This window comes from Chaetodon trifascialis, chromosome 15 (assembly GCF_039877785.1).
Source record: "Chaetodon trifascialis isolate fChaTrf1 chromosome 15, fChaTrf1.hap1, whole genome shotgun sequence".
Classification (NCBI taxonomy): Eukaryota; Metazoa; Chordata; class Actinopteri; order Chaetodontiformes; family Chaetodontidae; genus Chaetodon; species Chaetodon trifascialis.
The window spans coordinates 14,811,619-14,826,795 of record NC_092070.1 but is presented as its reverse complement, the minus strand read 5'-3'; the positions used below and the strand labels follow the sequence as shown (position 1 = coordinate 14,826,795).

The 15,177-nt window shown below is 43.5% G+C and overlaps 1 protein-coding gene across 1 annotated transcript in view; it reads left to right on the top strand.

Moving 5' to 3' along the window:
• Window positions 1-8,775: 8,775 nt before the first annotated feature.
• Window positions 8,776-15,177, top strand: part of cyth3b (cytohesin 3b) — a 38,576-nt gene continuing 32,174 nt past the window's right edge. The window contains exon 1 of the mRNA XM_070981435.1: window positions 8,776-9,113. Coding sequence (XP_070837536.1) covers window positions 9,095-9,113 — 19 coding nt within the window. The 5' untranslated portion in view covers window positions 8,776-9,094. The remainder of the gene's footprint in view (window positions 9,114-15,177) is intronic.

Sequence of the window (15,177 nt, the reverse complement as noted above, 5' to 3'; positions counted from 1 at the left end):
ACAAATACCAGAGAAGCCATCATTATATATTAAAGACAAACAAACAAACAAATCCAACATCCAGACTTCACTTTAAGGCTGTCAGGCAGCAGTGTAACCACATGTAAGAAAAATGTGTCTTTAAGGTGCACAAATATCTTGATTTAATTTTCCAAATTTAACCCCCTCACCTTTCTTGTCACCTTTCTTGACACATACACAGACAAATACGTGACAAAACCACTTCTACAGCTGTGACATTTCTTTAAAGATAGCTGACTGTGGCATTAACTCACCGCATCATATCACTTAATTGATCGGTTAGGGTGTACTCCACAGCTGCAGCTGAATATGTCTGACTACATTTTGCCTTAATCAACCGGGACAATGAAGATCCGCTCAGATACCTCCCTCCTCTGCTGGTGAAGCATGACTGTGTTGTAGTACCACATCTGTCCACACGGGGGAAGCAGCCTCTCACAGTAGAGGGTGTGTGTTGAAAAGCCTGAGCCGTTAGCCTCAGTGAGGAAGATGCTGGTGATGAAGGGGAGACTGACACAGGCAATGAAGCTCTAATATAACAGCTCTTTGTATTGCTGTACGGCCAAGTCTGCTGTTTGATAGCAACAAACTGTGTCATTCCTACAGCAAACCGGAGAGAAACTGTAAACTTAGCTTGCACTGTGATGTGTTTTTGCTTCTTCTTCCATTAAAAACTCCTGACCCTTAAAAGAATAAAAACAGCACTTCTTTTTGTCGATCGTCAAACTGTGACACCCTCGGTCATCCCAAATTGTTCCCAGCAAACTTATCCTCGCCAGTCACTCTGATGCCAGGCTGCAGTGTAAAACCATCAGGGGTTGCCAAGGCAACTGTATTTCTCCATGTGACAGACAAACCTTCCTGCCCCCCCCCCTTCTGGAAAAAAGAGGATTTATTTCTCAGGGATTTGCCAGAGGAAAATATTTTAATAGGGTTATCATAGAGGACTGGCAGAAAGACAGAGAGAGAGATCTATAGATGAAGGATAAGTCGGGTTATCTTTACTCTGTTTTTGCCAGCCATCATTTGTACCCTCAGAAAAAAAGGGGGTTGTGGAATAAAGATTATAGAGTTTTAGCCTTTGGCGTCTGCCGCAGCTCACATGTGTTTTATTTGACTGAGTGTGAGAGAGTGATAATGCTGCGAATGGAAATGGCAGGGATTCAATTAAAGCTGCAATGCAGTATATTTAAAGTACAACCCACTTCCTTACATATTATTCATAAACTTTAAACAGTTCATTTTCTGTGGGATCTTGCGGGTTGGTGTGTTTAGATATTCTGGTCTCTCAGTATGTGAAGCATTAGCCCTGTTAATGTTTATCCAGGTTTGATCACAAACCAGTTTGACAGATGAGTTCTTAATAGTTTGATGTTTTTAACATGCAGTCTTAGAGCAGATGCCTCTTTTTCTTTACTCAAAGATGATAAACTGAGTCTGGTGGTTGAGTCCTTTCCCATAGCCTGAATGGACTTCATAAACCTCCTGCTCTTAATAGTAAAAGATCTCCTCTTCTCTAGTTTTCTTTGTTAAGTCACAATTTAAATGAATGTGACACCTTTGTGAGGATTTTTATTCATGTCTTTCTCCTCTGCCTTAAGGGAATAGTTCACTATCTTAGGAAATACGTTCATTTTCTTACTCGCTAAGAGTTAGACGAGAAGATTGATACCCCTCATGACAGTGTTAGGATCCTGCCCTCCTGTCTCTCCTTTTGTGTCTCTTTGGCCTTTTCCCTGCGTGTGTGTTTGTCTGTTCACCCCTGCTGGCGTGGCTGGGCAGCCCCTTACCTGCTGCCAGCTCCACCTCCTTCGACTCACCTGTGTTCATTTTCCCAGATGAGCCTGAGTATTTAAGGAGTGAGCGGTCTTCTCTTCCTTGCCAGATTATTCCTTTATCCTCCCATGTCAGTGTCTGGTCTTCTGGTCTTGCCTCTCTGCCGCTGCCACGCGTGCTTCGTTTTTTTCAACCCGCTTCGTCGGAGCTCCTTTTGTTTATCCACTCCGTTTGAGTGCGTCTTTTGTTAGTTTCTTATCCACTCATTGAGTGCGTTTTCTGTTTCCCTTTTGTTTAATAAATTGTGTTTGGTTTTACACAAATCCTGTCTCCGGGTCTGCATCTCTGGGTCTTAGTACTTTGCGGCTATTCAGCCTAACAGTAAGCAAAGCTTGAGTTAGCAGTCAGTTACTTTAGCTTAACATAAAGGCTGGATACAGCTAGCTGTTTCTCTGTTCTCTGCTCTGTTTCAGGTGAATGTGCTGGACTTCCCTTTGGTTTTTGTATGAATTAAACAAACACATAATGTGTTAAATAGCAAGCTTTAGAAGTGCTGGAAGGTGGATTTTGTTACATTTGGACAGAGGCTAGCTTTTCCCCTCTTTTCCCCTTCTTTATGCTAAGCTAAGATAACTGGCTGCTGGCTCCAGTTACATATTTAACATACAGATATGAGGGCGGTATCAATCTTCTCATCTAACTCTTGACAAAGTGAATGCATGAACAGTGTCTCAAATTGTCTAAATATTCCTTTAAAACAATGTACTGCCTGGGGAACATACAGCAAATCCCAGAATTTCTTGGGCTATGATGGTAAACACACATAGGATATAAATCTATACCAGGTGACACTGAAGAGAAACTTAAGTTTTAATTCAGAGCTGAAGAAGCGAACATTTTCCTTCACAGTTTCCTTCGTCCACTAAATCCATTATTTCATTTATTTTGGCAATAATAACTTTGGTTAATATCGACAATCAGGCTGTGGCTTTTATTTCCTATTTTCCCTGTAAAGTTGAATCAATCACGGTGCATATCTGAACCTTTAGATCATGCCTCTGTTACACTTCATTTTGAAAATCCTGAAGCTGTTTGTCTGCTTCTCAGCCAAACAGGAAACGAGGCCTGATTTTTAACTAAACATCAGGTCCTGGAATCAGACCTTGCACCAGACGAATTTATCTTAACATTAAAACTGAATCAAGATGCTAAAATGAGGAAGAAAAGACATTAAACTTCACATATTACTCCTTGTGTGTCCAATCATAGCTGTTCCTTAGATTAACAAACAGCATTTTTGTTGTGACGTGATGTACATGAGCGTGCCTGCCACACATTAATACACCACATCCATGCTTAGAGAATGGATTACCAATGCTAAATGTAATCAAACATTAATCCACACGATTTGAGCTTTGATGCATTAGTCTTTAAACTGTGATTTATGCTGATCCCTCTCACCCTCAGTTTGGGGTTTTGGTGGAGCATTACTGTGCCTAACGTCCTCTTTGTGGTTATTCAAATAGACCCGAGTTGCGCCTTTGGTTTAAATGCTGCTGACTGGGGACGAGAGGCGTATGCAAAGCGTTAAAAAGGATGAGATCAGGTGCTGAGATGAGCTCCAAGCTGACCTCAAAACTGAATCAAAGGAGTGCGTGTGAGTGGGGGAGGAGAAGGGGAGGAAGCAAGAAAAGAAAGAGAGAAACGTGGAGGAGGGAGGGAGATTTGTGTTTGTTGTATTTCCTGTAGTCATATTTGGGGGACCAAAATAGGTCACACAGGCAAGAGAGCATTCAAATATGCAATTGTTTTGTTGGTGCCTTTTTAAAAATGACATTCCTGCATTCATTTGTTGGATAAACACATTTTATATTGAGCAGAACGCCAAAATTAAGTGAAAATAGTTGTTTCCTTTGTGCTGGACTGCCACAGAAAAGCCAAATATTACTCTTGATTTTGCATCATGCTCTTTCTGCAGCATCAATGCACGTTACATTTTTTTCTGTGTAGACTGCTGCGTTTGACTTAACAGCTTATTTTTCTAAACTACAGAGAGGTATTAAAGGATCATAGTTCAGCTACTACGGGTGTTTTTCATGCTTTTATCTCATCCAGCACGTCGCACCCCCAAGTTCCACTCGTTTATGTCGTACTGTAGTATCCTCATCACATAATCTCTCCACTTATAATCACTGAAATAACATCTTAGGTAGCTGATGATGTTGTTTCAGTTTGTAATTGAGCAGGATGTAAAGCTTGAGAATGAACTATACGCTCAGTAGTGAAATTCCTCGGAGGAATAACCTTTACAGCTTGTTATGTAACCACAGCAGGTCTGGGAGGATTGTACTTCAGATGTAGGGGCACACACACAGCTTCACGCACAGGTTCTCGGGTATACACTGCTGCCTTTGTGCCCAGCAGGCACGCTCCAAATAAAGGCTCTACTCGCATGTGTTCTTGGATCCAGAAAAATCAACCTGACTTTGCCCTTCGATCAGATGGTGGCAGGAAAGAAGTGGCCGAGATGCGGAGCTGGATATTCAACCAACGTGAAGGAAGGAGGAAATCCTGCTGCCCTCTGCTTCCTGTGACCTCCATCATCCAAATATTAACCCCCTCACCTTGGACAACAGGAAGGAGGTGTGAAACCCCCGTCACATCCCCTCGTTTAGGACGGTCTGGTCCATGATTTGGGGTATAAACACAGAGAGGAAGATGGACGGGGAACTCCCAAACATCGGTGGAAAAACTTCACCTCTGAAACAGCACAACACTTTAAAATGACTCAGTCAAAGGATTTCTGAGGTGAAATTCACTGTGTCATCTCTTCGTCAGCTTAACATGACCAATGCCCATTTCACACTGGAGAGAAAACCCACTAACATCTGGCTTTGTCTTCACTGTGAAAGGGTTCATTCATTCATTCCCGGGTCAAATGACGCTGCAGTAGTTATGCTTATTTATCAGCTGCAGCTCCAGACGGCAGTGATGGAAACATGAAAAAACCTGCATATGTGAGCTAATTCTGGTGTAAAAGTGCTACTAGAGACTACAGCCACACTAGTGGCTCTGTTAGCCTGTACTTGAGCTAAATGCTAATAACAGCATGCTAAAATGCCCACAGTGACAATGCTAATATGTTTAGCAGGTCTAATGGTTACCATGTTCACCCACTTATTTTAGTGTGTTTGTACGCTAACATTTGCTAATTATTTGTTTTGAAACACAAGTACTGGACAAATTAAATGTCGACCTGATGGTGGCGCTGGGAGTCATTAGGATACATCCTCTGAGGACCATGAATGTCTGCAAAACTTCATGGCAATCCAGCCATCCAAATCAGTTCATTATCCAAACAAGCTCCTATAATTCACAGGTTTATAACCACAATTTCCTCCCCACTGGCTCCTCACTGGCTCCTCACATCCCTTTTATATTGACAGAAAAACAGCAGGATTCAGATACCTCAGGGGGGGTTTATGCTATGGAATGTGATTGCACTTGATTACATGGAGGTGGAGGTAAAAAAAAACAGGGGGGGGTAACCTAGTGCTTAGTTTTGTAATTGTAGGTGGGGGTCAACAGCTTTAAAGGGAGGAGGTGATCATCCTCCAGGCATTGCCGTGGTGACTGGAGCATATGAAGTGGTACGACTGCTCAATCAGGTCACGTGAAGTCGGTCAGGGGTTCCACAGACGTTTCCCATGATGGTCGGCCTAATCTGCCAGACGTGTGTCCCCCTGGGGGTATGGGTCAGACAGCCCGGAAAACCCCACACACGTTCACTTCAAGCCGCAGACCTGGTGATGACTTTGCGGCCTTTGTTTTGTGGTTTTGGATGTGAAAGAGTCTGTTTCAGCCTGACACGCTCCGAAGCGACTGAACCAAATTGATATTTAGTTGATTTTAAAGCGTTAAATTCTGCATGCTCTCATTCCTTCTCATCACTGAGGATATCTGGGCCACACTGAGAGCTCTCTCTGATGACTCATCAACACATTAGCATGACATTTATGTGGAATAGAGCGAACTGAGTGTGTTTATCTGCCAGCGAGACAGACTCGGTAATCTAATTGCTTTTAATGGAACTTAGTCTGACTTTCAATGAAGGAAGCTCCGCTTGACCAGGTCCAGCGCTGACATAAATGGACAGTAACACTGTATTTGTCTGAACATATTCCCAAAGCTATCGCCAACATTATGCATATGACCTATTTTCCACTTGTAGCACAGAGAATATTCAAAGCAGGGCTTGCTCTAGGTGATAACTACTTTGCATCAATCCACCTAGTATGTAAAACCTCATAACTAGTGGAACTGAAGGGAGAAAGACTATTCCTGGGCCCTGAACTGGAGGGGTTTCACTCAGATATACCCTTAATAAACACTCACTATTTCCCTGTGTCCTCCTCACACTCACCACCACATTGAAACTTACCAAGAAATACAATACGCACATCTCTTAGCAGACTTTTTCCTTTGTTTTTTTCCACTTTGCAAAGTGGCGCACATCTCCAGGAATTCCTTTAAAAGCACATGGTTAGGTCTTCACAACCTACGCTTCATACCAGAGTGCAGAGAAAACAAACACTGTCTGGATGCATGTACCCTAATATCCAGCCATTCCTGGATAAAGCAGATATATTCACACTTACACGCCGTCTTAGGGAAGTTTATTCAGGTGTAACTACAGGATCTCGCTGCAGGTTGTCAGCTTCTCTCGCTCTTGTCAGCTGGCACCAGACTGGATCGTGCCGGATCGAGGGGGTTTCAGTGGATTGTGTAATCCTTTGGCCCTGCTGATTTGAACTTGCAGAAAATGGCTCATTTGAGCCTCTCATTGTCCTTTTTGGACTTTTTGGAAAGATGGTGAAGCAAATTTAAGGCGAATAAGACACATTTCTATGTAAGCTCTCACCATATTATGCAGTTTTACAAATGTTTGCAGGAGCAGTTATCAGCCAAACCGGTCTGATTGTATATCAAAAAGGGGATAATTAAATTTGCTTTTTATTCTACTGAAACAAAACAAATGCAGTGTAAAGTTTGAGAATTAATCCCTCAACTCTAAGAAATAGTATCAGGAGAACTGTTTGTGTTATGTCTGGATACTGTCACATTGTTTAGAACAGAGGATTGAGAATGAAACATTTGTCCAAAAGAGACACCTATGAATAAACAAATGACTGAATACATTAAAACATCTGTTCATGCTTGACCACTGGAGTCATGCACACGGGAAGTGAGACCCCCCCCTCCCTCTCTGCGGAGCCAGGAATGCTTTAATTGAAACCATGTGTGTTGTAGAAACAAGCACTGCAAAGCTGTGTGTGTGTCTGTTTGCATGCGTGTGTGTGTGTGTGTGTGTGTGTGTGTGTGTGTGTGTGTGTGTACTTCAGCCCACTATTTCCTAACCTGATGCCTCTGCCTGCTTATGTAAGAGTCTCGTCCACAAATCCTAACAGTCTAATGTGAAATCAGCCTTTTGTATTTTGGATTAATTTGCTGGACGTATTTTAGGAGGCAGCAGGATTCTCCACAAACCTTTCTATCTTTGAAAATGTTGTCATGAGAGTCAACCTGGATCGGTCAGCCTCAGTGTCCTCCAGCTCAGTGTATATTACAGGAAATAAACAGCCTTCTGTGTGTGGAATTGTATTCATAAACATCTGAAAGGAGTTGATGTTGGTATTCAGTGGTGGAAGAAGTATTCAGAGCATTTACTTACGTAACAGTACAAATAAAAATGATCTGTTACAAGTTAAAATCCTGCCTTGAAAATGTTGCTTTAGCAGAAGTACATAAGTATAATCATGAAAATGGACTTTGAAAAGAAAATGTTGAAAATCAATTTAGATTATTCAAATAATTAAAAGGGCCCTGCAATCGGCTGGCGACCGGTTCAGGGTGTACCCCGCCTCTCGCCCATTGAAGCTGGGATAGGCTCCAGCCCCCCCGCAACCCCGAAAGGGATAGGCGGTATAGATAATGGATGGATGGAAATAATTAAAAGGAAAAGCAGCAAACCTTCGCATTTATGAAGCTGACATCATGAGATGTTTTCAAATTAAAATTGACATCGACGATTATCAAAATAGTGACATTTAATTTTCTGTCATTTGAGTAATTGATTAATCAACTAATCATTTCATCTGTTCTTGCATATGCTGTTGTTGCCAGTTTATTAGGTACACCTAACTAAGACTAATACAGCAGTTCTGCACTGTCTCACGTGAAGGCTGTAATGTAGTTTGTGGTGCTGTTGAACAACATTGCATTATACAGAGGTGTTTCTGTTATCTGGCCTGCTCTCACTGATTTGAACGGGGTGGACAAAATGATAGAAACAGTTGAATCAACACCCTTTACTAAAACCTGCATAAAGGCAGGACTGTTGACGGCATTAGTTTTTGCTGGGTGTGCAAAATAAACTGGTAAGGCAGTGTAGAAAAGAATAGTAAGAAAAATAACTTGTAACCTAATACACTTCATCACTGCACAATATGCCACATGGTTAGAAAGAAGGCCAGAGTCATGCATACATTAGAAAGTAGGCTAATCAATAATCTCCCTATAATCTCCCTCATTCTTCTGAGCTCTCCCAGCATATGTTAAGTTACCATTAATTTTTGAGGGAAGTAACTGAGTCTTATAATCAATAAAACATTTTAGATATGTCTCTTTGGGTATAATGTCACTATTGCCTGGAGTCACGTGGGCGCTGATCGGTGATGAACGCTGACGCGCAGCACGGGCAGTAGCGGAGCTGGGATGGGATTAACAACTAGTGTCACTTTACACACAATACAACAAATACTTCCGGTTGTTTGGTAAAAAAATAAAGAAACCCGCTTCATAAACCTCGTGTCGCGCATTTAAGTCTTTTATTTTGAAGGCAGAATAACACTCACTTCCGATATTGCTTCAGCTGTGTGTTGGCCAGCTTGACGCAGCCATGTCAACTACTCTCCCGATACTAGTGGAGTGAAGGCGTATTTGGAGGGATAACGATAACGCGCTCGGCCGCTGTAGGCGAGAAGACACCGCTGCTGCCGCTGCCGCCGCAGGGACACGCCGCTCACGGGAACCGGAGGGACTGCCCCGCGACTGAGAGGCGTCAATGGCCACAACATTTCCTCCGACAAGACGCTGCCCGTGAGACAACCTGTGCACCCAATGCGTCCTGGAAATTAGGACGCGCATTTGCTGTATATTAGACATTTTTCGCGCAACGGAAGTTTCTGTGACCGATTTTTTTTCGGGGGACGTGGATCTTAATTTATAGGCTGCAATCATGGACGAGGACAACCAAGGTATGATTCATTCAATGCAATTCGAACCGCCGAAATGTGGCTGTTTCAGTACTGACAGCCAGGAGACATGTGTCTCTGTAGTCTTTTAGTGTCTCTCAATGATGATGATAATAATAATAATAATAATAATAATAATAATAATAATAATAATAATAATAATAATAATAATGGTATGGTTAATGATGTGGCCCGTGATCTGTGATTTCAGTAATGTTAGTAATGACATGGAGTTTAGTTTTGTGTCAGGCACATGCAGCAGCATTGATCTCATCTGTCCACAGTCTTCTTTCCTACAGCAGCTTTTTCTGGTAGAGATTACTTACATGAAGTTCCTCCCTAAATGAGCAGAAACCGCTCACTCATTTTTTGTTGTGATGGTTCCCAGATCTGTATTATGCCTCATGTGCTGTATGTGTAAAGGTGGAAACACTGACCTACATTCAGGGTGATAATGAACACTCAAGGAGGCTTGAATGGATCAGCGTGATGACTGACACCGCATCATCATTAGTGCTGCGGCCAGTGGACTTGTGTTTACCTGCTCCTCTGTCAGCTTTAGGCTGGTGGCACTCTGGCCCAACAGGTCTTCCTCTCACCGTCAACCAAGCTCCTGCCATGAGGCACGGATTCATTTATTGACTCATGACCAAAGCCGAGTTTGTTTTAACCATGTGTTGCCACATCCTGCAACACGAACCTGCCTACACCCACTGCATACAGTTCAGCACAGGGGCGGATGTAGAAACTTTGGAGTGGGACGGGGGCAGTTTTAAGAGTGAAAATATATAAAACCCTGATTTTTGGCAACAATAAACTGTATATAATCAACAGAACTGTTTATAATTACAAATAAGCAACTTTAAATATTCTAACAGGAAATTTTAATATGAAACAAAACTGTATTGATCCCAGTATCAACAAATAGCTGCTATTTGCAAATAGCCTACAGCCATGGATAGATTATAAGACAACCGCCCCCTTAATAGACATGTAAAAGGTCTCCCATCCCTCCTACACAGGAACAAAACTGAGTATTTGTTGTCTTTTTGCATCCTTTTGCATCTCTTGGAAGCCATTTTGCATCCTTTTGTGGTCATTTTGAACCTGTTGGTGGTCATTTTCACCCCCTTTACGTTTTGCATTAAAATGCGTCTCGTAGTCAGATTGTATCTTGATAGCCAATCGTGAAGCTGCCTGGTTGCGTGGGCATTTGATTGCTTTGCGAAGTGGTGGAAGAAGGCGTCTTTGACAACTGGAATGCTGGAGATGAAAGCAGGGGAGGGTTTTTTTTTTCAGCTGTGGTCAGTGTCAACGCTGTCCAGAAGACGATCTGGATGCTGGAACACAGAGAGGATAGTGATGGAGACTTTCACGAATAAAGACTATGTGCCAAATCTATACTTTTGATATTATTTGCAGAAGACTGCTACCAGTGCTATCCAGTTACTGGTGTTGAAATGAAATTGCACATGTGTTCATTGTGGTCACAATGCTTCCCTGAAAAAGAGGTGCATTGACCAATCAGATCACAATCCGCCCTCAGTTTGTCTTGGTTGCATTTACACCTGTGATCAATACTATCCGACTGCAATCCAGTCACCTCAAACGCATCTTAAAGAGGGGTCTTTGGATCTCTTAGTGGTAGCTTTGGGTCTCTTTGTGGTTCTTTTGCATATCTTTGTGTCATTTTGTGGAATTTTGCCTCTCTTTGTGGTCATTTTGGGTCTTTTGGTTTGAAATTTTGGCCTGTACCCAGTGGACCAGTTCAGTTTGTAAGATTGAAACCTACAGGTGAGAAATCATGCTGTCTCACCTCTGTATGTCAGCAGTGTTCAGTCCCATGTGCTCACTGCTTGCAGAGCTGCGGGATGTGACTTTTAGCTGGAGTATTGCAATGCGTGGCATGTGGGCATAAAGCTGTCATTGTGCTGTGTGCGGCCAGCCTGGCCTCCAGCGGTGGCACATGTCAGCACAGCCCCACGGACAGACATATGGTGCTGTGATGCCAACCAGGGATAGCTGACAACAGCCAGGAGCACATAAACACACACACTCACATATATTCATGGCTGCACGCTGACACACTCACACTCACACAAATTAAATTTCTCCTTTTTCCCTCATGGCACTGTCTGCTGTGAGGATGGATGGATGGATGGACGGACGGGTCATGAGCTAGGATGATAAGTGTGTGTGTGCATGTGAGCAGGTGTGAGTGTGTGATTTATGCCACAGTCTGTGCCTCTCATCTGGAATAAATAGAGTCCTGGATGCTGCAGGGAAGAGATGCTGCAGAGCTCCTGTTTTTTGTTTTGGTGTTTAGTTTCGTGCTGAACAGTCGGGAACATTATCCACAAATTGCTTCTTTTTATTAGAACAGTGTAGCACCCACACACCCACACATGAGCCCACAGCAGAGTTGGGTGCTTCGGCAGTAGCAGCGGCTCTGCTGGTGTGGATCACAGACGTGGGTCTGCTCAAGGTGGCTGGCTGGTTGACAAACTTCAACATCTGACAGTCATTCCTCACAATGGGACACACACGCACTTTGCCAGGCCACAAGCGGAGAGAGAGGGAGGACAGAAAGCAGTGGACAGAGTGAGATACCGAGGTGTCAGATGGAGAATAGACAGCGAGGAAGGCGCGAGGATGGAAAGAACGTGTGACCACAAAGAGCGAATGAGACACAGACGTAGTAGCAGTGATGGTGAGATGTCTGAGAGGGAATGAGAGAGCGAGACAGGAGATGTGTGTGTGTGTTTGTGTGTGTGGAGGGGATAAGGCGGGATGAAGTGCCAGAGCAAAGTTGGACAACGGCCAAAGAAATATGGAGTGCCGCCAGTGAGAAAGAGTGGCAGCAGAGGAGATATTCTTACTGAAGCAATTCTCTAGTGTATTACAGGGGTTTCTCCCAGAGAAAGTCCTTCTGCTCTGTCATAATTAACTCACTCAACAGCAAGCAGTCTCCGGCTATCCATCACCGTCCATCAAACCAGGTCACAATTTTTGATGGGGATTCAGTTTTCATTTCTTCTCCATCTCCCTCTATGTTTTTTCAGTTTCACCAGCTTGTGAGTTGTGTTGGTAATACCACACACGCTAGCGGTGCGGCTCTGCGGATGATAATGTTGGTTAGTTGGTCCACCACTTTGGTCTAGACTGAAATATCTCAGCAACTACTGGATGGATTGCCATCACAATTTGCACAGACACTCGTGGCCCCCACAGGATGAATCTGAATGACTTGAAGCATGAGTTACTTTTTCTCTAGTGCCACCATGAATTTGACAGATGAAGCAAAATTTATTGGATGGATTGCTGTGAAATTTGTTACAGACGTCCATATCCCACTGAGGATTAACTGAAACAGCTTTGGTGATCCTCAGTCTTTTCATCCAATGTCACCATCAAGCTAAAATTTTAATTTATCCAAATTAGTGCCTGACCTTCGTCAGCTTCAGACGTACTCTCTGTTCCGCTGTAATCAGCCAATGTCAGCATGCTAAACCATGCTAGGTGAACAACATGCTAAACACAAACTTGTTATCATTGTAATTGCGAGCATGTTAGCCTGCTGCAACTGTTTAGCTCAAAGCATTGCTGTGCCTAAGTACAGCCTCACAGAGCTATTGTATACTCTTCTATACTACACATCCTTTTGCTTTCTTCTGTTGGATACTTTATTTTCCTGTATCTACTGTTGCTTTTCTGCAACCACAGTTGGCTGTACTGTACGAGGCTTAGAGAAAACAGGTCCATAGCAATCCATCTGACACGCATGACAGTCAACAATACAATGCCTTCTGCCACAATAGTCGCTCAATGGACAATGGGCCAACAAGAGCACGCAAAGCTTTGCTACAGTGAGGTCTGTCTGACTGAGCTTACTGTAACACATTCTCCTTTTGCATGAATGACTTTGACAGGCTGTCAAATGTACACCTACTGTGTCTCTGCTCCCCCTGCTTCAGTGCTGCAGTGTAATTTCTGTTAGTCGGCGAGCTGCATGCACAGTGTTCAATAGAGTCTTAATGAGTGATGGCCATATGGTATGAATCAGAGCATTTATGCTAGACATTGGTTTCACTGCACGACTTGTGACGGCTTGTGAGTTTGGCTACAGACCGCTCTATTTACACACTGTGAAAACCAGCCATTTAAAGTTGGCAGTTCAGTGCGCGAGTGTGTGTGTGTGTGTGTGTGAGTGTGTGGTCTGCGGGGTTATGGCACACTGCAGCCCAACTCAGGCGAGGAGGGACGCACACGACGCACTGGGCTTTGAGATCTGCGAGCTATTCATCTGCAGGCCGCAGGACAGCGCCAGCAGCTTCCTGCTATGCTCAGGATTTGTGTTTTTGTCTTTGCAGCTGCTGTCTTTCCCCCGCAGCCCACATGCTGTCAAGTGGCTCAGAGAGGAGCGTCCTGAAATCTTCATGGAGCGCAGGAACAAACCATGCTTTGATAGCACACACCTCTCAGTCCTATCCAAACTGAATATCTCGCCTAGCCATATTTTAACTTTCCCTTGGAGAAGGGTCATCTGGTTCACCTGCACTGCAGATATCTATAGAGATCTGTGGCTATCAGGAGCGTGGTAGGCCGGGGGTGTTTACTTCAACCTGAGGAGGCCCTGGCAGGCAGTGAGGCTCTGTGTGCAGCCTGTGTGACGGTGAAGGACCTGAGGGCCCTGCAGGATGTTGTGGAGCACCAGATGGATGGTGCGGCAAAACTCTAAAAAGTTCCGTACAAGTGACGTCCCCACAGTATGTCTGGTGACTTACAGTGGAGGGTATGTCATATGGAAATAACACGGTTTTAGTATGACGTCTGCAGTGTATCTTGAGGATAAGCACATGTCCAATGGTCTTGTTAAGTTCAGAGAGGGTTGGGAGTTGAGTTTGAGGCCTGTGTAGCAGGTTCAAATTCAAGTGTATTTTGTTAAATGGGTGGCATGGTCTGCTGCAGAGACCAGGATGGGTCAGAAGCAGAGAAGAATTTCACTGAAGCATGGCATGTGTGTGCATGTGGAGTGACAAATAAAGGATGTCTTTTTTCTTTTTCTTTAAATGGTGAAACATTAAGTTACTGGAGGAAATGTAGGAAAACATGGCACACTTACCTCCTGCAACCTGTGCTCTATTTCTGCTATGCTTTAGTTTCATATTTAGCATACACACATACAAAAAATGGTATCAATCGTCTCGTGTAACTCAAGGCAAGACAGTGACTAGAAGTGCGTATCCCAAAAGTTGAAAATGTTTCGCTATTGAGAATGATTTTTTTTCTGTTTATATGCGTGTGTTTTAGTATCTTAAGCAAACACGTGCTGGTGTTTCCTTCTCTGCATTTTAAAACAATGTGATGTTAAAGGAAAGGCCTCCTGGTTTCTTTCTCTCTCTACCAGTGTGACTCACCTCTGTTAAAGAGTGTGTGTTTTCTGTTATGACTGCTGTGCCCTCTCACACACTCACCATGCACCAGCGGTCCAGCTCACCACAGCTCAGTAAATGCTTTTAGAAGTTGATGAGGAGATAGAAAAGACTTCTGGCTTCTGTATGTGGCTTGATGTTACTCTATAGACAGAAGTCTGTGTGTGTTTCATCTCCGACACAAAGGTCTGAACACAGACGACTCTTGTTGACTCACAGAATATCAGATAGCACATTACATTTACCCATGACACCCCCTTAGTGGTTTAAGTTGGACTCAGCAGACGTTAAGACAGATTGACCCCATATGGAAGTCAACTTTCTGGATTTCAGTACTTGCATCAATAAAAGCTAAGCTAAGTTTAAAGTGAACATGAGGCGTGTGCGCAAATCCTCTTGGACCTCCGTTCTGTTTTCTCTGGTTTGAAGTACTCTTATAAGTAGTGGCGACGCTGATGGTAGGACTTAATTTTCCTCTGGAGCAGAGGAGGAAAAGCACGCAGGGTTTTTTAGGAGAGTATCCAGTTTCTTCTTCATTAAACAGACAGTGCTGACCAGCATAGGTCCACTGCTCAACAGCCACAGATTGGGATCTCTCCTTGTTGCATTTAGACCATCAAGGGGCTCGTGGAGGG